The sequence below is a fragment of the Tiliqua scincoides genome, chromosome 2, assembly GCF_035046505.1.
Source record: "Tiliqua scincoides isolate rTilSci1 chromosome 2, rTilSci1.hap2, whole genome shotgun sequence".
Lineage (NCBI taxonomy): Eukaryota > Metazoa > Chordata > Lepidosauria > Squamata > Scincidae > Tiliqua > Tiliqua scincoides.
The window spans coordinates 222,635,382-222,659,319 of NC_089822.1; the positions used below are offsets into that span (position 1 = coordinate 222,635,382).

At 42.5% G+C, this 23,938-nt stretch overlaps 1 protein-coding gene across 1 annotated transcript in view; it reads right to left on the bottom strand.

Annotated features, from left to right (window-relative positions):
* Positions 1–23,938, bottom strand: part of ABTB1 (ankyrin repeat and BTB domain containing 1) — a 43,142-nt gene that overhangs the window by 15,669 nt on the left and 3,535 nt on the right. The window contains exons 2-8 of the mRNA XM_066616828.1: positions 21,196–21,258; positions 20,453–20,508; positions 19,037–19,181; positions 18,314–18,473; positions 17,172–17,217; positions 15,038–15,154; positions 3,738–3,853 (exon numbers count right to left, since the gene is read on the bottom strand). Coding sequence (XP_066472925.1) covers positions 3,738–3,853; positions 15,038–15,154; positions 17,172–17,217; positions 18,314–18,473; positions 19,037–19,181; positions 20,453–20,508; positions 21,196–21,258 — 703 coding nt within the window. The remainder of the gene's footprint in view (positions 1–3,737; positions 3,854–15,037; positions 15,155–17,171; positions 17,218–18,313; positions 18,474–19,036; positions 19,182–20,452; positions 20,509–21,195; positions 21,259–23,938) is intronic.

Genomic DNA, 23,938 nt, shown 5'->3' on the forward strand with positions numbered 1-23,938 from the left:
TCTGACTTGGAACTGTTCATCATACTGCAGTACAAGGCCCTGTGCAGCTTCATCCATCATACTATCTTAAAAACTGCCTTCTTAGGGCCCAATCCTATCCAATTTTCTAGGACTGGTGCAGCCATGCCAATGGGGCCTGCACTGCATCCTGTGGTGGGAAAGCAATCACAGAGGCCTCAAGATATGGGAACACTTGTTCCCTTACCTCGGCGCTGCATTGTGGTTACACCACTGCTGGAAAATTGGGTGGGACTGGGCCCTTAGCCATTAACAAAATGCACTCCATATGATGCAATGCAGGTCCCGCCCATGCATAGACAATTAAATATAGTGATACCAGTATTTACCCAATTTTGCATGACTCCCAAAAAAAGGGGGGGGTAAGAGAGGAGAAATGAATGGGACTTTTAGTGCAGAATCCTACCACTATGGGGGTTTTCTATTGCTGGGCAATGAAAAGCAGCTACATAATTTATGCTTACTTAATGCATTTTAACTATTTTGAAGAGACAATTTTAAGGAAGTTTTTTTTCCCCAAAGATGATGAAGGAAATTTGGGACAGGAACTCCAAACTTGGTATCAAGGGATTTCCGTTTTTATGCACAGGTGTCATAAGTAATAATCAGCTTCATTTGTTGTCTAGATTAAGTTGAGGGATAAACAGCAGCTTGTCTTCATTATTGTTTTGCTATAGTACATTTTCTTAGGCACATTTGGGGACTAATCTCAAGAACGAAGGATAACCTGGAGACACACCAAACACTGAGAGAAAGCTGTAAAAGAAGAGTGCCTTGCATTTCTTAACATGTGGTTGTAGAAAGCCCACCCACCAAAAAAATGTTTTGCCTGTGTGAGGGCCAAGCCTTGACCAGGGAGGCAGGGGGAGAGCAACGTGGAAAAAAATTGTAAAGAAAAACTCTGAGCTACAGAGCTCAGCAGATTTGCTTCCTACCCTAGGAGAGGCGGTTTGGGGGCAGGATGCCCTCTATAGCAGGAGAAGAAAACATTTTGGATTGGCCCCAACTCCTAGTGATAGGAGGGCATTCCCTAAAGGGTCAGGAATGCCTCCTTCCTCTACCAGAGAAAGTGTGTTTATAGAAAGCAGTGAAATAAGTTTGCTCTGCTGTATCTTGATCCATGCTCATGACTACATACGTACTATTTACTTCTGCACGGGCAGAAAACGAAGAAAAAAAACCTAGATATTCCTGGTGTTTGGTGTCTCCCACTCCCTACCAGAGAAATGTAGGGAGGATAATAAATGAAGAGGGTTGTGGAAGACAATATTAGAAGAAAATAATTTTCGATTTGGCAAAAGGCATCTAGACTGACAAAATTTCCTCCATAATCATGTGCCAACACAGAGGTAACATGACACATGCAAAGTACAAAATCCAGTACAATAAAAATTCTCCCGCCTTAGGGTGAATTTGCTGCAGGGATTTTAATGAAGTTTATTGGTTTCCTGCACTTAAAATAAACTGTTCAGATTTACAGCCCATCGGAGCGCCCTAAAATGAGAACCATGTTTTATTAGTTTACTTTTATTATGGATCCAAAACGGGCATGGAGGGAAGAGAAACAATTTAGAGGAAGGAAAATATGAAAAAATTTACTTACACACAAATATCCACACACCCCAAAGACTAAACACACACACACATGTACAGTTCAAGTGTAGTCACAGCGCATGCAGATGGGGATGATTTTATACATGACTACATGCAGCAAGTGAACTTATCCTGTGGTTTTTGGCCACAAGTTTCTCACATCTGAGAAAGAGAACTCCAACATTTCCCCCTGGGAAGTGGTCTGAGTTCCACCTAAATTTGAGGTCAATGATTTTCATGCGACAAAGATGAACAAGTTCCCCTTTCAGACGACAGACCAGAACCACGCTGAAACTACAGGGAAGTAAACTACAGGGAACATTCTTCATGATGTCTAGCCTGACTGTGAAGACCTGTCCAGCACTGTGATAGCTTGCTTCATGCAGTAGTTGGTTCTTCATCATTGAATCAAGTGCAGGCTGGATGGTCACCTGTCAGAAAGACCTCAGCTAATCTCTGCGCTTCTTTCCAACTCTTAACATTCTCTGTGCAAGAATGTGCACCAGAATGATGAAGTGCAAGAGTATTTATGCACCCATGACCTGTAGTACATCTTAAACACAAAATGGTTCTTACCACCATAAAAAGATACAAAACCGTGCCAAGGAAGAACAAGAGATAGCACTGACCAATCCCAAACAATGAAGAATACCAACACCAGAGTAATGTGCTGCATGTCTTTTGATCTTCTGATTGAGCACATTTTTATCTTTTTGGCCCCCTCCCCTCCATATTGTTTCCAATCTCACTAGAAACTTTTCATGTTTCCTTGGAGTGGAAAATAAACTTGTTCTCTGACAAGAAGGGGCCTTTTATAATAAAGTTTCCCAAGTTGGCAGTACTGATAATTGCTAAGCATGAACAAGACCACATTTCATATGCCTCCTCTGGAACTTTTCTGAAAACTAGAATACTGCGGAAAATTCATCAGACCATCACAACAGACTGACAACCTGACAGGCCAAACGCAGAGTATTCGTTAGTGGAAGGAAGGCCTAACCTCTGCTTGGAGAAAAACTGTTAGACTGGTGTGAGAAAGACAGGACTGATGGTCATTACAGACTAAAAAAATTTAGGCACATATTCATGCCATGCATCTTATAAGCTCAGTAAAGGCATAATGCTATATAGGGCATAACCCTACATCAAAAAGGAGAAGAGAAAGGTGAAGATCAAAGGTAATGCTGGAATGGAAAATTACATCCTTTTCCATGGAAACCAAAGTGTCTTCCTAAGAGAAGATATAATTAGAACCGTCTGTTGCTCCTGAAGCTTAATTCTGGAACATGCCTGGGCAGTGGATTGATGCTCATGCTATCTGAAATAAAATTTGTATTCCTTGGTATCTTTTTGCTTCTGCTCATCTTATCTACATGGCAAACTGCAAGGGAACAATACGCTGTGCACAAATGGCAAAGCCCACAAACAGAAGCACACACCTCCCTTGTACAGAAACAATGCAGCTACGAATATACTGCCTTCAGCCAATGATCCCCGATTATAAGTTTTCATTGTTGTTTTCTTTAAAGACAACAACCAAGGATTTCAACTTTGTGCAAAAGAAATCATTTGCTCTCTACACTATTGGAAACTTCTACTATACAACACAAACAACTCATTCAACAACTTGAAAAAAGTCAGCTTATACCATTAACACCTAAAAAGACCAAAACTGAGCCAAACAGCGATTTGTAGCACAGAACGGTGTGAGAGAAAGCCTTTTTGTTTTGCTTTTTAAAAACTTTGCTGTGCACCACACTTCCAAGCCTGATCACACACAAATGCCTGATAAAAGACCAAACCAGACCAAACCAGAAAGATCCATTCTGAAATGTTGTTGGTTCTTGAAAGAGAGAACCCCTATGATTGTAAAAATCCCCTTGAAGGATTTAGAAATGCCTGCCTATGTAGACCGCCTTGAATAAAGTCAGAGGAGTAATCCGATGACCAGAAAGGCAGTATATAAATACTGAGGAGATGTTGTTGTTGTTGTTAAAAGGACAACTTCTGGGCTAAGTATATCTGTCAGTGACTAGTTTAACATCACCTGCAGTGTGACCCTCTAAGTGAAGGCTCATACTAGCAAGATCCAGCTAGGAGAGAGAGGCAAAAAAATTACTTCCTACCCTGAGTTCAGCTGGCAGGGCGCAGTCTGCTAGCAGAGCCAGGTCTTCCTGCAGCCGTGAGTTACCTGAGGGCTCAATCGTCAGCACCTTCACACAAGTTCCGGGCTTGGAAGAGACTGGAAGAAGCAAACACAAACAAAAAAATCCAAGCTTTTATATGGGATTCCTATCTGGATGTTGGCTTTTAAGTGCAAAGTTGAGAGGGTCTAGGCGACATTTCTTCATAAAATCTTTGGTGTCCCAGGATGTATAGCATATGCGACCATCTGTCTTGAAACCGGAGACCCTGGCTTGGCTAAGGGTTTTCAGATTTTGGCTGAGAGCGCACTTCTAGATGGATCAGGATAGCCTACACTGGAGTCTCCTGTTGGACTCGGTACCTTCTCCAGGATTAGCCCTACTTAGTAAGAAGACACATTCTATGGGGCTTGCACTTACTAGGTTTGATGATCAGCTTTTAGAACCTTGAAAGTAAGGTTCTTTGATATAGAACAGCAAGATCTGTAGGGTAATGCTTCTCAGGTTTGCTTCCCACTTTATTTTCAGCTTCTGGTCACGTTTAGCAGGAGGCCTGAGTACCTACATCTTTTAGAAAGTCTAAAAGAAAGTCTAAAACCTACATCTTTTAGAAAGCAGAGCGAAGGGCGTTTACTCTCGCTGGGTGCAATGTCATCCCTTCGGAATTGTTATTTGGCAGATTCAGAGGGTTACCAGCAGAGGAGAGACTCTGCACTTGTGGGTTGGGGACTTGTGGGCTGGGGACTGTGGTAGAGTGGAAACACTCTACCACAGTGGTTCTCAAATTTTGAGACAGCTTTACTCCCTCAGTAAGTATTCGCAGGGGAGGGGCAAGAGCAGGAAATTGATCCCTAGGATTGCATCCCTAAGAGCGACGAAGGGGAGGTGCTTGCACTTACTTGGACTCAGTGAGGGCTGCTGGAGGCTGCACAAGGTGTGGGGAGCCCATCACAGCTCTCAGCAAGGCTCCCTGAATCTTGAAATTGAGCTATTGCAATGCACCTCCTAAGGATGTGACTTGAGATCACTCTGTTTCAAGATTGCACGCCTCAGGGAGCCCTGTGGAGAGCTGAGATGGGCTCCCCATACCTCCTGCAGTCTTCAGCAGCCCTCACTGAGTCCAAGTAAATGCAAGCACCCCCCCTTAACCCCTGTTAGGGATGCAATAATGGAGATCACTTCCCTGCCTCTCCTCTTCCCCCACCCCTTAAAGGGACAGGGGAAGCATTACACAAACTGGTAGGTCACAACCCACCAGTTTGAGAACCACTGCTCTAACATATATTGTTCTATTGCCCATTGTATCAGGACTTACAACCATGTTATCTAACCCCAATCTTGGCCACTTGCTCGACTGGAATGACAAAATTAGTTATATTCTTAAAGGTGCGGATTTGGAGTTATCAGAGGTGGCGGCCAAGTATACGAAGTAGAAGCACCACTGAGGCATCTCAATGGTGGTTTCTAATTGTTGTATTTTTATTATGAGATGTGATTTTAATACAGGCGTGCATCGCTTAACAACCTTCCGCTTAACGATGGACCGCATATATGACGGTGGTCAAAGCACAACAAAGAGGCTCTTGAGGAGGCAGTCAGGTATCCCACAGCCTGCAGCAGAGTGCCGGTTTACACAACAAAGAGGATCTTAATGCAAAGAAAAGGCCATCTATCTTCAGTAACAGTGCAGCTAGCTAGTGTCTATCTTCAGCTATCTTCAGTGCAGCTAGCTAGTATCTGGCAGGGAGTGTCTGTTTACACAACAAAGGCACAAAATTGGGCTGAATATTCTCTTAATGACCTAATATAACAATGGGGATTGGAGACCATATCCCTGTCGTTAAGTGAAGTACACCAGTATATGATAGGTGTGGGCTGGGATAGCTAATTGTGGAATATATGTCATGTATTGCATGCAAATTTATTATACCAACAAAGGTTCTGATGAAGATACTATCTGGTATCTGCTGATCCATTTCTCCACGGTTCTCTACACCGCCCCCATTACCTTCATTTTTATTTAGCACCAGTCGAAGCATGGGTGTTTCTTGCTTAACAGAAGAATGTTCTCGCTTAACTAAAGAACACAACAAGCAGGTAGGCAGCCTGCACATTAGAGAGAGACAGCTAGAATGTTAACAGAAAGCAGGAAGCTTCAAGTTAATGTTAGGTTCATCTCCTCCCTGCAGTGCGCAGCCTGGTTGCCTGAATGCCGCATTCTGAATGCATCAGAAGGCCTTCTGAGGCCCAAGGAGGCTGCACATGACCTCCCAGTAACATTTGGAAGGCCCTGTGAGGGCTAACTGTTGGAGTTGATGCAACTCCGTCTGCTGTCCAGAGGGCGCAGAATGCTGTCCAGAAGGGGTCAAGCTATGGCCCAGTGACTCTGACCTTTCTACCTGTTCTCTCTGTGATCCTTGTGGGGTGTGGCCCTAACCCCTTCTCCTCTGAGCACTTCCTCTTGTCCTCTGAACACCAACCTGTTAAGATGTGCACACTAGGGCTCTGATGCCCAGGCCATCTTGAGCACAAGGCATGCAGGGCGAGGCAGCTCCAGGGCCTTGCTATCTCTAAGCTGAACATCTGGTCCTAATCAGATGCTGTAAATATACACTCAATGGAACTGTAAGTAAATAACTTCTTTTTTTTGCAACTTTAACAAGCCATTGCCTCTTTGTCTTTTTTTTATTGATTAGCAGTCAGCCGGGTGAGGGAGGTTCCCTGGGTTAATACCCAAAGGGGGGGGTCTGCTGCTAAAGCTACTCTGCTTCCCTCCAAAGAGGAAACTATTTTTAATTTCCCCCAAAACTAACCTCAGATTTGATTATTCACAGAAATCGGAATCCATGGGGGTCCTGGAACGAATCTTCTGCGGATCCTGAGGGCCCACACAAATCTCTCTTAATGGTTAAAAATTATGACCATAGTGCTGAGTGGGTGTGAGAAAGGGGAAAGGAACAGGAAAAATCCTATAAAAACTCAACAACCTATATTGCTACAACTGGACAACCACAAAGTAAGGCAAATACTACTGAACTCACCCCTTCACTCAGCAGCAGATTCCATGTGGTAGACATACACAAGAATGACTATGTTTGAGTGAATTCTGAAGAGGCATTTGTTTCCATCTAAAGACAGGAATCTCAAAAGAGTCAGGATGGTGTAGTGGTTAGGGAATTGGACTCAAACCTTGAAGATCCAGGTTCAAATTCCTCCTTGGCCATGAAGCTTCCTGGGTGACCTTGGGCCAGTCACTCACTCTCAGTCTCATCTACCTCACAGGGTTGTTGTGAGGACAAAAGGAGGGGAGAAACCATGTACACCATTCTGAACTCTGGTTGAAGGGTGCTTTAAAAATGTGGAAAATACATAAATAATATGCACTTAAAGAATTGTTAAAGACAGACTTCAACCATCACCAAACTTGCATCTTTTACAATTTCAGAAAATGGCTGGTAAATATAAAGATTCAGAAAATAGTTTCGACAGAGATCAGTGTTGGGCAGTTCAGGAGCCTATTTTGGACATGTGAAACTTTGAGAGCAACTGCCCAACACTACAAAACATCTTATGTGATAAGATAGATGTACACAATCAGACCCTGTGCCCTTTCCAGAATAATTCTTTAACAGGAATCCCCATACCTCAAAGATGCCTTGGGGAATAGATATTTATAGAGGGTTCCTGCTGGGGAAAAGGTAGGCAGGGAGAATGATTATGAACTCCTTGATCAATTTCACATACCAGTTTTTGGCCTCTTATATCCAGTCTAGAAATCAGAAACCACATAGGCTGTCAGTGTGGCAGCTGTCAGTTGGGGGGTATCCCTGTTCATATCAATATCACCTCAAGTGGCCAGACGTGCCACTCTCAGTCGCAACCTGTCTCCATTCTGCAAGATGATGGTAATATGACCTATGTTACACTGTTGTTACATGGATTCCATAAAAAATGTATGTGGAATGTTCTGAGCAATTATATAGACTCTTTAAATATTAGGTAGTATAGTTATTAATGAGTCTCTCTAAATAAGGGGAAAAAGTAGTGAATAGTTCAGGGTTGGACAAATCCATGGCTGAATTCCAAGGGAATTTCACTACAAAACAAGGAAAATAAGGGATCACTGCTTTAAGAGCATCAAGTCGCTCCTGTTGTACTGACTGAAAGCAGGCTGGCATACCACGTAATGGTCCAGTGAAAACACAGAGCTTGCATTGGGAAAGGTCTGGATGGAGCTTGCATTTGTCTCAGCAGCTATTTGACCGCGCAATCCTAACTTGTGATGGAACAGGCAGGCCAGTAAGCCTGTGCTGTCTCCAGCACAAGATAGGTGCCCAAGGTGGCTCAGCTGGAGGTAAGGGGAAACTCTTCTTGTCTCCTTGGAATTGTGCCACCTCCAGAGATGGCTTAAGTCCGAGGAGAGCGGAGTGGCTTGTAGCCACTGCGTGCGGCTCGGGAATAGGGGTTGGGATCCAGCATAACTGCCGGGTCCCAGCTCTGCCTTCCACTCCCCACACGCCCACCTTTGGGATCACCCTCTGCCCCCCTCCTCCGCCGCCCCAGAATACCTCCCTCCCACCTCCTCCCTGCCCTCCCCAGAGCCTTGTGCTGGCTGAGCTTGGCAGACACAAAGCTCCCTCGTGAAGTCTGCATGGAGGCTGGATTCAGCCTCCACACATCCCTGCACCAGCCAACTCCCAAGCAGGCGTCCTTATGGCATGTTTGCGACCCTCCTGGGCTGGTGCAAGCCACTTGCACTGGCCCAAGGGCACCTTAGGATTGCCCTGAATTTCCTTAAGGAGGAGATTCTCAGAATTCAAGAACAATTTCTCTTTCACATTTTAAACATAAATTAAATCCAAGATGAGGCAGGTTCAACATCTTTCAGGTAGAGGACCTGAATTCTTTCTGAATGATTACTGGGCTGGGGCACCTTCCTTATGAGGAAAGGCTACGGCTTTGGGGCCTTTTCAGCCTAGAAAAGAGGCGCCTGAGGGGGGACATGATTGAGACATAAAAAATTATGCATGGGAAGGATAAAGTGGATAGAGAAATGCTCTTTACACTCTCACATAACACCAGAACCAGGGGACATCCACTAAAATTGAGTGTTGGGAGAGTTACGACAGACAAAAAAAAATATTTCTTTACTAAGTGTATGGTTGGTCTGTGGAACTCCTTGCCACAGGATGTGGTGACAGCATCTGGCCTGGATGCCTTTAAAAGGGGATTGGACAAGTTTCTGGAGGAAAACTCCATTACGGGTTACAAGCCATGATGTGTATGTGCAACCTCCTGATTTTAGAAATGGGCTATGACAGAATGCCAGATGCAAGGGAGGGCACCAGGATGAGGTCTCTTGTTATCTGGTGTGCTCCCTGGGGCATTTGGTGGGCTGCTGTGAGATACAGGAAGCTGGACTAGATGGGCCTATGGCCTGATCCAGTGGGGCTGTTCTTATGTTCTTAGGTACAAATTGGTAATTTCACAGCACCAGTGCACACACCTTAGAACTATTGCCTACTTATTTATACACAGCGGAGTGGTGAAACTTCGCAAACTGAAAACTGGAATTCTGGAAGAGGTGATACCCAACCAATTTTACTTGCTGAGCGCATTGGTTTCAGTCTGAACATTAATGTATCTAAAGAACAATGGCACACACTAGAAGCAATGTAACAAATTCTGGAGCATCACGGTTGCATATAGCAAGATGTCCTTGTTGGCTTGCTGCAGAAAGAAGCAGCATTTAACGCAATATAGTAAAGCAAGCTGCTGTGATCAATACTAAAACATTAATAAGTGTTATGCCTTTATGATGCACTAACGCAGTATTGATTCCAACTTGTGATTATTTATACCAATGGTGTCCCCAAACCAGTTTTAGGCTGTAGTGGTCTGTATGTTTAGGGAGCATTCTGTATTAACAAAAAGACTAAAAACTAAAAAAGGTCAAAACAAAAAAAGGTATCACTGTTCTGACACATTAGGGACTACGTGGTTAATGCATTGCAAGCTTTTGTAGCCATTAGTGGACAGCTTATGACACAGCAAGCCAGTAAGCACTCTGGCAGAGACTTCATTGGGTTACATTTAAGAGGCCAAAGAGAATCAGAAAGTTACCCCTGTACTAGTTAACAAGTGAAAGCTGCTGCAGAACCAAAGGTGATATGACAGGTGTGACTCAGTGAATTTGCAACTTCTCCTTCCGCCCCAACTCTCAGATGACTCACATCATCAGGAGACATCAATGTTCTTGACATTTTACCGATTACTACAAGGGGTTGTCATCTTTCCACTCAACTGCATTGTGGCGAAAGGAGAATATACTGTTCAGCCTCTTATCCAGAAGACAATGGAATCATCAGAAATACTTAAGAATGCCAACTAATCAGATTGCAGTTACTAGTGGCAAAGGAACCTACATCCACCAGCTGCTCCCCCTCCAGGAAGTGCTGCTTTGGACATCAACCCCACACTAACTGAGAACCAGGAATGTTAATACCTTCCAAAATATATACTCCATTACTATCAGCAGATACTGAAATTATAACTTTAACTAGTTGATCCTGTGCTCCAACGTATGAAAGAGGCGGAGAAGAATTTGCTTATACTTCTCCCTCCCACTCTGTCCTTTGTCAGGGAGAACACAAAACTTCTCCATATATTGTATACTCAGAAAGTGGCAGGATTCCTTCCTTGTTACAGACAGAAGGTTCAACTCATCTGGCTCACCCTATGGTAACAGAAGCAATTAATGCTCACCAAGGAAGTTCTTATGGTGGGGAGAAACCATTGAGATAAATCTCCATGTGCCTAATGGCAAGTTGGGTTGCCATGCTCACTGAGATAAATTAACATTCTTTCCTCAAGTCTCGCAACTGACAAAAGCTCAAAGCAAACAAGGTAAGACTGTGTCCTATTCCAAGTACCAACCTTTGGGGGATCCTAGTTGCACCAAAGGAGCAGTATAAGTATTTTAATGAACAAAAGACAACAAAATTAGACAAATCTTATAGGACAATACTGCACACCACCTCATTTGCCTAAGCAACTACTGTGGCAGGATAAAGCTCCTGCCCATCCCTTGTTTCTCCCTTACTTGAGGGTGCTTTGATGACACTGTTTTAAAGATGAATGTTTCTAATACCCTTCAAATTACTTTTGCAAACAGCCCAACTGGGAAACTCAGAGCCTAGCAGTAATTAGAAGAGCAGAGGCCATGTGTATGTACATAACAATTCCTCCAAAGGAGGACTGAGTCACCATGTTTCCAGGAGACACTTAGAAGCAACAAGATAATCTTTTTAAAAAGCACTCAGAACATCCTCAAAGGGCTGTATGTTGAGACACTTTTGTTTGAAGCTTCCAGCTCATTTAGAAGATGGAGATATTCCACCTGAAGTACACAGATGACAAGTGCAAGCTAAAGAACAGAACATGAATATAACAGCTAGTGCCAGGTAATTCCACCCCACCCCCCATCTCAGGGTCATATACATGACACAGAGTTAGGAAGGCTGCAAAATGTAAACAGACAATTTGTTCCATGTGTTTGTGAAAGTATGAGTCCACTGCTGCAGAAGGATGGAGAAAGTCTCCTAGGACAGGCTGAAAGATCCAGTTTGGGAAGAAAACATTGTACAGTATAGATTTAAAGGAAAAATATGAACCTTGAGCCCAAGAAGCAATGCTTCACTAAATAAATTTTTGAAAAGATTTAACATAAAATGAACCCCAAAACAGACAGTCAACTCCACAACAGTCTTGCTGGCAATGGCAGCACTAAGGCCACCTCAGACTTGTGAAGTACAAAGAAAATGGATAGTAGTAATGTGACTCATGAACATTAAACTTTAGTACCAGCAGTATGCCTGATGCATGAAAGACAGACATATGCCTTGAAGACACCACGCCAAACACTGACTTTTCATCCCAGTGTTGCCATGTAGCGCTCACACTGGTTGGGGATAGAGGTTAGCGCATTTTGAAATTGCCCAGTATCTGCATTTAGCTTTCCCTTAATCCTTAGAAAATGGGTGGGGAGGCCAGAGTCCGAGATGAAGCTTTACTGCTATAGACTGCAGTAGCAGAAGGACTGCAGTGACTCTATAGTACTCTATTGCAGAGTACAAAGTGCTCTATAGCCAAGAAACAGCTGTATCTCTGTCCCATTTTCATCCCCCCAGTGAGATACACCTCTCCAGATCAAAGATAAGCAGGGAAGGTGAATGTTTAATGGATCATAAGAGCAGCACCCCTGGATCAAAGCATCCCACTTCCCACAGAGGCCTACTAGTTGCCTCTGGGTAGCCCACAAGCAGAAGGTGAGGGCAATCTGTGCTTTCCCACCATTGCCCTCCTATAACTAATACTGCCTCAACTGGAGGCAGCCTAAAGCTATTGTAAGTAGCCACTGATACTCTTTTTATATAGTGCCAGTTGTGTACTTGCTTTACGGAGTCTGGTCCCTTCCTCGAAGGCTTGCAATCCCTGACTTCTCAACATGCCTCAAACTATTGGAAAGTTTTCAGTATTATTGCTAACATTATACTGAAAAAACAACAAGGGACACACAGTATGGTTCTTTCATCAGGAACAAAGTTCCTATTTGAGGACACATTCACGTCTAATGCCTACCTGGAATGGGCCACAGCTCAAGGCTCAAAGCACAAGCTTTGCAGACAAAAAGGTCCCAGGTTCAATCCTTATCCCAAGGTTCCTAGCAATAGGAAGGCGGTGAAAGGCTTCAGTAAGCTCCCACGAGTGAAGAGTACACTGTACAGGCTAAACAGCATCACTCAGTTTAAGGCAGCTACATGCATGTTTACTGGAGGACTGTGATACACCTAAGGAATCTTTTTAAAGGTTTACAGTATGAATGGTAGCAGTCTATAGAAGACAACTGAGGTTCCCAGAGTTATTAGCCAAATGCTCTTACACTAGAATTTAACATGCAAAAATTTCCATTGTCAGCCACATTTTATCTAGGCTGTTGCACATTTTCAAGCTAATATACCCCACTAAGTCCAGAGAAACAGACCCGGTAATATGTACAAGGTGCTAATCTTTTCTCCTAAATCTTTCTTCTCCATCTTCACCAATCAGTCTTGAGAGATTGAAGTATGGTAGCTAAGAACATATTATTTTAATTTAATAGAGATGGCTTATTGGGTTAAATTAAGGAGCTTCTAATGCAGTCCTGTAAAGAATTTCTCAGGGTTGACTCCTGATATGCTTAGTGGGGTTTGTTTTCTGGGGATATGTTTGGGATTGCAACCTGAATCTAATCTAGCAGGCTTCTGACTTTAATTACAGGGTAGGAGGGGTTTAGGTGGGCTTTTGCAAAATACTGTAGTGTTATTTAGTTCTGCTATATTGCGTGGCTTGATTTACATTTTGATGATTCTGTGTTGATTGCTTTGTCAATTTCACTTTATTTACTGTGCTTAACTGCTGCATAATCACAGGTGCTTTGCTAGAACTTCCATAAATCAATAAGCCCTTTGATGTGTTTCCGTTCAAATTTGGAGTCTGATCTTTTCTACTGATTCAGCATACCACTGGGGTGTAAAAAGAACCCAACTTCTAACACGGATACATACATGAAGCAGGGAGATATATTTCTTGAGGTCTTAACATATATACACACAAACTACCCAATTCTTTTTCACTATTTAAGAAAAAGACTTTACAATTTTCAACCAATACAAAATGATACTCTCAAGCAATACATATTTAGTATCTGCACATAGAACATCACAAGTGCTATGAAGCCACAACACCAACCCTTTTACTATATGTTTTTGGGCTCTGCAGGGACATTGTGGGGAAAAATGCATTCTACTTTTATTTGTGCCACAGGCATTATGAGGGAAAAGGGTCAATCGTCATCAAACCATGTGGTGGCACAAACAGGAAGGCAGAGCAATTTTCATTTGCAGCCTGCCTTGTTTTCCAATTCTGAAGAACTCATCACTACATGTTTCAGGGAAAAAGAGTCCATTGGCACTAATCAGCTGAATCTCCAGTGAAGAAGAACTAAAGACTTTGCTGCTATAGAGTTGGGAATAGAATATCCCACCAATCTGCGAGAATGAGTAACTCATTATCCATTTAAGGTGATGAGACTATAATTTTGTTTAATAACCCAAGCTCTTGGGATGTTAAATTCAAATATTCCAAGCATATTGGTAGTAAAAACTAATATCGCACCAAGTTGTTTTATTGTAAAATATCTGTGAATACCCACACTCATCATAATGCAAGAGAATCATACCATTCACCCTATAATACAAGCCAATCATTTCCACAGCAAGACCTGGAGGTCACTTCTCAGACTATCAAATCAAACTCCTACATTGTGGCAATATTTGCTGGCCTAGAGGCAAACAATAAGAGTGCCACAAAGCAATTTTCTGGAGCCCATATCACTCTGATTTGTTCAGAGCACTAAATGACATACTAGTCATGGGACTGGGGCTTATGCAGAAGACCAGTTATCAGTCCATATTCCTGGGTGCCTGATGATATGACTAAATCATTACACATCATTAGAATACAAGAAGGGCCTGAGTTTAAAAGCTTTAAGTCCCATTTACAAGAGTGCCCACTAATATAAGCATTGTACACCAACTTAAATTCTGTCCCTGTTGTGCAATGTTACCACCCACCAAAGCTAGTTCCAATTCTGTACGCAGTGGTTCTCAAACTTTTAGCACCGGGACCCATTTTTTAGAATGAGAATCTGTCAAAACCCACCGGCAGTGATGTCATGACTGGAAGTGACATCATCAAGAAGGAACATTTTTTAACAATCCTAGACTGCAATTCTAGCCACACTTACCGAGGAGTAAGTCCCATGTACTATTATTGTTAAAGTATATACAGATTAGCCTGTTAAAAGTACAGATGTGCAACATTTCCCTGGATGCAGTCACATACCATGGTAGCATCAAGTCTAATATATTAAAAATAAAATACCAAAATGAATGGGGACCCACCTGAAATTGGCTTGCGACCCACCTAGTGGATCCCAACCCACCGTTTGAGAAACACTGCTGTATGGAGCTGGCCCACTTCTCTCTGGTCTCTGAACCTTATGAATCTTAATCTCTGAATCTTAAAAGCAAAGATATTTTCACATGCTTGTAATAGACTTCCACAATTTCTGACAGCAACCAAATTTACTTGAGGCTAACCAGTTAGCATGAGCCATTATATCAAGGCAGTGGTTCGTTTTCAGGACAAATAAAGGGTGGCAGTGAAACAGGGAGGCTTACCAAATTCATACACCTTTTTACACTTGGTTTCCAAATCGTCAATGAGATCCTGCAGGCAACACTGTTTGGCCAGTCTTTTGCAGTCACTTACATATTCCACATCAATGTCTAGACGGCCTGGCAAAGAAACACAAAACACAAAAACCAATGACCATTTCAATCAGCTTCTTCCCTTCACAATAGTTATTTACTAAGGTGCAGTTGTCATTCTTAAAACCACACTTACGTTACACTTTAGCACCACCCTGTGGCTAAGGGAACATTGCATCTCCAGCATTGAGTGTTTTTAATAAAAAATTTTCAGAGATATGGTTTGAGAAAATTCTTCTTTTTTATTATTTTAAATGCTAAAACCACCAGGAGTGCATTGGCAGAAAGGCAGTACAGGTGGACCCCTGTATCCACAGGTACAGGTGTCTGCAGATCTGGGGGCCCCTGCATGCCCATTAACATTGCTGAATGCTAACCGGAGCAAAAATGTTCTTGCTTGTGCTGGTTGCTATAAGCATTCACACTTATAACTTCCTGCTTCCTGTTAGTGTCAGTCTAGCTTTTTCAAGCACTCAGGTTGCCAGCCACCTGCCTAAGCATCATTATAAGCATGAATGTTTAAAACAACCTGCATAAGTAAGAACACTTTTGCCTCAATGAGCCTTTCAACAACATTAATAGGCATGGAGCACAGAGAAAAGGTTCCCCTGTATCTGTAGTTTCCATGTCTGTGGAGAGGGGGTTTGGAATTTGGAATCCACAGGAATAAACTGTGGATACGGGGCCCCAATTCTATATAAATAAAGTAAACAAAATACAGATGCACATTTTTGCATATTAAAATGCTCAAGAATGAAAAATAGAAAGTGTAATGTGAAAGCCTATAACTTCTAAAATTTGACTGAACCACCAGATCCTCTTCCAATGAATTATCCCACTTGTACCTCTGTGTTAAACAGGTTAATTTGCTACATTTGCCACGTTACATATCCAACTGCCTAAAGCCAAGCATGTAATGTAAAAAGAGGAGCATTTCCTCCAAATATATATATATATTCCAAGTGCATAGAATAGCTAAAAGGGTCAGTATCCACTATGGAACTTTTCCAGACTTTTTAATAAGTTTTCAGCTTTAGTTGTTATTTTTTAAGATTGAGAGCCCTTTGGGAACAGGAAACTATTTACTGATTTATTTTGCTATATAAACCACTTTGTGAACTACTTTTTGTTGAAAAGCAGTATATAAATATTCTTTAATAATAGTTATTTCTCTGCTAGTTTCAATCTACCGCCACTAACCTTTGGCATCCCTATATACTACTGAATTTGGGAAGCAGGAGCTAGAGGAAAGGAATCCTGTATAGACATACTAGTTTTACAACTCCCCCCCCCCCATTTCTATTAAACAGGGCAGGATGTACTTCTGCTTAGTAAGAGAACACATTGCTAGCAAAGGAACCTTCTTAAACTATCAAGTAAATGTTCCTAAAATAAACAGGGGAGTACATGATGCTTTTGTAATTTGAAAAAAAAACAAAAAAACAAAACTAGCCTCTGGTACCATAACAGGAGGGTGCCCAGATCCTGAGATGCCACTGCCCACAGTGCAACCGAATTCCATTCAGCACTTGTAAAAGCAACAGAACACTGGCTAGAGAAACAAACTGTATTTTCTGCCAATAAAAGACTGTTCATCTTTTAAAAAAAAAACTTTCTACTACTGCAATAAAGTCATGTTTAAGATTCTGCAAGACAAATACACGTTCATTCTCCTATAATCAGATTATTTGAAAGTTCCTTACAGTGAAACTTTATGCATGTCTTCTCATAAGCAAGCCCCACTGTGTTCAGTGGAGTTTCCTCCTTGGAAAGTACACATAGGATTGCAGCTTTAGAAATCTGAAGGGAAGGTTCAACGAAGTTCCAACCAGTAGCTGAAACTCCTTGCTCATTCTTCAAAGCTTTTATTCCAGGTGTCCCATCCACCAATGCCCTCTATTGCTGTAGCCTAACAAGTTCTGATCATCTACATTTTTCGAAGCATTGTGCAAGATATCTACACAAAGGCAGAATTTAATCTAAATGAGGAGTTGCATTTATATTGTACCAACTACAATACATCACAGCATATGTCCAAATTTACCTGTATAGAGGTATTGCAGAAGGGAGCCAAAGGCGGCTGGGTTGATCTATACAAGGAATGAAAGTGGTTACTCATAGGGAGGTTGCACAATGCCATAATTTGAAACACCATTATAAATGAGATCTAAACTAAAAAAGAGGGTCTGTGAGGTTTAGCGGTAGCATTGGCTTTGCGAGTGACAAGCAAAAGGGTGCAAGAACTGAACTATCATTGTCTCCATAATAATAACACTCAGCTCACCAAGTGAATCTAATTTTGGAACAAACAAAAGAAAGTGCTTTCCTACTTAATGTGTGATTCACTTGCAAAACTAACCACTAGCTTAGAAGGCTGTTTTAAAATTTTTACTTTTCTAGAAGACTTAGCAGCTTTACTCAATTTACAGGTAGAAGTGCCTAAGATTGATTCAATGATCACATTGAAATCCCAATATACTGCTCCTGATCAACATTCCAGAGATATTATATAAGACAAATGATGACAATTTTTTAAAATGCAGTTTTAGTAATTTGTCAATCTACTGACAGACATGGTAGCCATGCAGTAAAATAAGGTGGCAGAATGACGCTACTATTCAGATAACAGTAAAAAAAATCACGTTTCGAATATTCCAAGTGTAAAATATTATGGGAGCAGAAAACCAGCACAGCTGTGAGACAACTGGCCTAGAACCTCTCCCCTGAAGGATTAGTTTTATTTTCAGAGTTTTTAAGGCGGGGGGGGCATTAAAATAAACAAACGTGTACACGGACTTAAGTCTGAAATATTACAATCCACTCTACCACCTCAGGCTTCCAGAACCCCATTCTGTGCGTACCAAAGAGGTATCAAACTTTGCTGCCAGGTGTACAGTGAAGCTGATCAGACCTACACATTCTACATTATACCCATTTTCAACCCATGCTGGTACTGTCTTTACTAGCCCTGCAGACAGACACAGGTGAGAAAGTGAATGTGTGGGGAGTGCAGCAGTCCCTGAACACACACTGGCAGAAGTTACATCTGTCTGGCTTTCTGACAGTACTATATTAGCCCTGCTCTTTGGGACACAGCTTCTCATCCAGTTGGTTGTGGCAAAAAGAAAGTTGCAAAAGCCCCACTGCAAACACACTCTAGGAAAAGCAAAGCAAAGGTCTCCTCACCAGTGGGTGCTTCAGTGCTATGACATTCTTCCCCTTCCACTTGGTCTCAAACATTTCTGCAAAATATGCACTTCGGGCACCAAGTATGCAGCGATGGGCACAGAAAGACTTCCCATGGACAATAAAGACAATGTCACTGTGGTAACCCTGTTCTAGAAGTCTGCGAAGAAAATTTTTGAAGGAAAATTTTTTATGTGGATTGTCATAAAAGGACTGTGGAGAAAAGCATAACAGGAAGGGTTCCACAGACGGGAATAACTCTGTACTTGATCTTGTAAAGAGAAAGCTGCCATCCTAATGAAAGGTCAACAACATTGGATATATAATGGCACTTAATAGTCTGAGGAACCAATTGATTCTGGCCTTTAATGCTGTCAGTTGTGATTATTATTTTGGTTGGTAGACTGCAGTCAATTTCAATATTTCTTTGGGCAGTGTAAAAAGCAGCAGGAGAAGAAATTAAATGCACATTAAAAGTTCAGATTCTTAAGTGCAAATTTGTCATAGCAAGCTTGTCCTAGCTTGACAAAGCAAGAAGTCATAAGACATTGCAAACTTGTCATAGCAAGCTTCCTCAAAACAACAATCAACCTTCTGAATCTAAACAAAAACAAGAGAAATAACTTATCCTGGGTCAGAAATAGCAGTGGAATGGAAAAGGGAACAAACAAGGTCCTCCAAGGAAGAACTCTCTTCTGTTGATACTGGGACACAGTGCCTTACCGTTGAAGGAAGACATCGTAATAGTCCCTCTTCATGCACTTTGCTGTAATCTGCTTGTACTCCTTTAACACCCGCCGGATAGCATCGCTCAAGGCCCCATATAAACAGCGCTCCCCATCAAAGGTGTTTGCTTCACATTTCGCACCTGTATAACGAGACCACTCAGCATTTAGATGCAAAATCAGAAGTATCTGAAAGAACCATCTCTATACAATTGAACTACATATTTTCTTTTTTTTTTTTTTTGGCGCAATGGAACTAACAAACTCCCTTTGGGGAAAAATATATACATTTCAGCCTTCACTGAAAATACATTTTCAAATATTTTTCAGCTCTGAATGTGAGGTCATTAAAAAAAGTTAACCCTCACCCATAATGATCAGTCTCTTTAAGCGTTCATTGTGGTAAAACCGCAAAAGTGCCCAGTGAGGAAAACTGCTATGCAAATGATGCCCTCAGCTTCAGTAATTTCTACAGTATTTTACTGAGAAAGTTTGTTACATTCTAAAGGAAAAGGAATTCTTTCTAAGAAGTACAATGCCAACGTTTTGTTGAAATAAACGGGAGAGGTAGAACCTCCCTAAAGGATCCCAAGGGTGTTACATGTCACCAGCATGGAAGCCTGAATGATGTTTCATAATAATAATACTGGTGTTTATATACTTCCTTGCTGGCCACTGAATTGCTCCTTTGACTTTATTCAAGGCTGTTTACACAGGCAGGCTTTCTCCAAACCCCTAAGGTTGTTTTTTTTACAATAAACAAAGACGTTCTGTCTTTCAAGAACACATTACTTTCCAGGTGGATCTTTTTCTGTCTGGTCTTCATTCTGCTCATGTTGCCTCCCATGCTGAGAAACAGCTGCAGTCGACTTCTTGCTCCCCATTCAAGATAACAGCTCAGCTCGTCAGCTTTGAAGTCTCACCGCACACGGAAGCTTCTGGTGTTCCTGAAGTGGTGACCTTGGGATGTTGTCTTCCAGCTTAACAACTGTTCTACCCTCTAGACCAGACCTTCTGCCCCAGACCAGACCTTCTGTTTACAGTTTATAATGTAAGACTAGTTTAATGCAAGACTAGGCCCACTGTATGCCACAAAATTCCATCAACCAGACTGGATATAAAATAAAAAAACAGTTCTCAGCAGGGACTAACCATCTCAATAATACTGCTCTAGGTATAATACCATGGCCTTCTTTAAGCTTAGCTCTGCAATAACAGCACTTCCACAAGGGAGTAAGTTTTCCATGCAAGAAATGACAGGTCTTTCAACTAGTACACACTCAACAACCATGTCACAGCAGGATTATAAACTGGTTGTACTGTGATGTAGCTTCAAAGCAACAATTCTACAAAATCATAGGGGACCAATAACAAGCCACAGACAAGAGATGAAGAATATCTACCTCTTTCTTACCATTGGCTAGAAGATACTGTACAAGCTCCTCATGTCCACAGAGACAAGCATAATAGCTGTTAAGAAAAGACAAGGAGATCAGAAATACAGCCTTAGAAGCAAAACGGATTTGCTGAATGTATCATGCACCCCAGAAGTCTTCCCAGAGCACCAAGTTTCCAACACAATGGTGTTCACAGAATCACATGAGGACTACTTCCTTACAAGAAATGCTCTCCATAGCATCACCATATCTGTCTGACAAGGTGCCCGTGAGCCACTGTGATGATCAAGCTCCCACTGCCTTCCTTTTCCCCCAGCTCCACAATACATTTTCCTTAAGGAAAGCCTCCGTGTAAGGGTCAACAGAAAGACTGTCCCAAGACACTTTGAAATCAGTGTCATTGCAAAAAGACCACTCAGCCAGGCAGACAGTTAGTGTGTGCATTCCGTGTTTTCTTAGGTTTCTCAAAGAACAGTTGTCCTGACCAGCCCATTTACTGGGCATGTATCAGCTGATTGGGCATCCAAGCCCACCTGAACAGGTAGTTGTAAACTATGCAAACAGATGGGTTGATGACCTGATTGAAACTAGCTTTCTTAAAGCTGTCCAGAGAAGTACAAGGAAAAAACTAAAAATACTACTTTATTTTAGGATGTTTTCAAATATCTTGTAAAAACAAAGACTTATAGTCTTTGAGGAATGACTAATTGATTTCAGTACAAAGAGCAACAGACTAACCCCCCCCCCCCAAGGTACTCACAGAGGGGTACTGTCCCATTTATCCCGGACATTGATTTCAACATCTCTCTGTTCAAGGAGATATCTGAAAGAGGAAACAAGAGGATTGCTTTAAAACTTGCAAATTCACCCAGCCCATTTGTTCAGTCACAGTTGCCCCACCACAAAAGGGTGGAAGCATTAGGAAGGGTATTGAGAACAAAACGGTTAGTATTATAATGCTGTTGTACAAATCGATGGTAAGGCCACACCTGGAGTATTGTGTCCAGTTCTGGTCGCCGCATCTCAAAAAAGACATAGTGGAAATGGAAAAGGTGCAAAAGAGAGCGACTAAGATGATTATAGAATTATCGAATAATTATAGAATTACAACCTTATAGAATTCTTTGAAAAGGTCAACAGGCATGTGGATGCGGGAGAACCCGTGGACATTATATATCTGGACTTTCAGAAGGCGTTTGACACGGTCCCTCACCAAAGGCTACTGAAAAAACTCCACAGTCAGGGAATTAGAGGACAGGTCCTCTCGTGGATTGAGAACTGGTTGGAGGCCAGGAAGCAGAGAGTGGGTGTCAATGGGCAATTTTCACAATGGAGAGAGGTGAACAGCGGTGTGCCCCAAGGATCTGTCCTGGGACCGGTGCTTTTCAACCTCTTCATAAATGACCTGGAGACAGGGTTGAGCAGTGAAGTGGCTAAGTTTGCAGATGACACCAAACTTTTCCGAGTGGTAAAGACCAGAAGTGATTGTGAGGAGCTCCAGAAGGATCTCTCCAGACTGGCAGAATGGGCAGCAAAATGGCAGATGTGCTTCAATGTCAGTAAGTGTAAAGTCATGCACATTGGGGCAAAAAATCAAAACTTTAGATATAGGCTGATGGGTTCTGAACTGTCTGTGACAGATCAGGAGAGAGATCTTGGGGTGGTGGTGGACAGGTCGATGAAAGTGTCGACCCAATGTGCGGCGGCAGTGAAGAAGGCCAATTCTATGCTTGGGATCATTAGGAAGGGTATTGAGAACAAAACGGTTAGTATTATAATGCCATTGTACAAATCTATGGTAAGGCCACACCTGGAGTATTGTGTCCAGTTCTGGTCGCCGCATCTCAAAAAAGACATCGTGGAAATGGAAAAGGTGCAAAAGAGAGCGACTAAGATGATTATGGGGCTGGGGCACCTTCCTTATGAGGAAAGGCTACGGCGTTTGGGCCTCTTCAGCCTAGAAAAGAGACGCTTGAGGGGGGACATGATTGAGACATACAAAATTATGCAGGGGATGGACAGAGTGGATAGGGAGATGCTCTTTACACTCTCACATAATACCAGAACCAGGGGACATCCACTAAAATTGAGTGTTGGGCGGGTTAGGACAGACAAAAGAAAATATTTCTTTACTCAGCGCGTGGTCGGTCTGTGGAATTCCTTGCCACAGGATGTGGTGCTGGCGTCTAGCCTAGACGCCTTTAAAAGGGGATTGGATGAGTTTCTGGAGGAAAAATCCATTATGGGGTACAAGCCATGATGTGTATGCGCAACCTCCTGATTTTAGGAATGGGTTAAGTCAGAATGCCAGATGCAGGGGAGGGCACCAGGATGAGGTCTCTTGTTATCTGGTGTGCTCCCTGGGGCATTTGGTGGGCCGCTGTGAGATACAGGAAGCTGGACTAGATGGGCCTATGGCCTGATCCAGTGGGGCTGTTCTTATGTTCTTATGTTCTTATTACTGGGCTGGGGCACCTTCCTTATGAGGAAAGGCTACGGCGTTTGGGCCTCTTCAGCCTAGAAAAGAGACGCTTGAGGGGGGACATGATTGAGACATACAAAATTATGCAGGGGATGGACAGAGTGGATAGGGAGATGCTCTTTACACTCTCACATAATACCAGAACCAGGGGACATCCACTAAAATTGAGTGTTGGGCGGGTTAGGACAGACAAAAGAAAATATTTCTTTACTCAGCGCGTGGTCGGTCTGTGGAACTCCTTGCCACAGGATGTGGTGCTGGCGTCTAGCCTAGACGCCTTTAAAAGGGGATTGGACGAGTTTCTGGAGGAAAAATCCATTATGGGGTACAAGCCATGATGTGTATGCGCAACCTCCTGATTTTAGGAATGGGTTAAGTCAGAATGCCAGATGTAGGGGAGAGCACCAGGATGAGGTCTCTTGTTATCTGGTGTGCTCCCTGGGGCATTTGGTGAGCCGCTGTGAGATACAGGAAGCTGGACTAGATGGGCCTATGGCCTGATCCAGTGGGGCTGTTCTTATGTTCTTATGTAAAAGGCTTTCCTGCAACAAGACTGTGAAGAAATGCAGTGCAAATCTATTACCCCAGATCAGGGAGCAAAAACTAAGATAAAAGCAACTGGAAAAACACTCAGCACCTTTTTTGCATGACAAACCACACTCCCCTGGACAAACTGGAGAGGGGTTCAGAGGAGAGAGACTACATAATGAGGAGGGCTGGAGAGCATGTCATATGAGGACAGGTTGAAGCAGTTTGGCATGTTTAGCTTGGGAGAAAAGGTGGTTAAGAGGCAACATGATATCTATAAATATCTGAGGGGCTGTTGTGTGAAAGATGGAACAGATTTGTTCTCCACTGCTCCAGAGGGTAGGAACCAGACAAATGAGTTTAGACCAGTAGTTCTCAAATTTTGGGTCACAACCCAATTTTTGGTGGGTCACAAAACTGGCAAGCTGATAGCTGACAGGTAAATGCATTGAGCCCAGTGGAAACCAAAATGGAGCAGCACGTGCTGTTTATT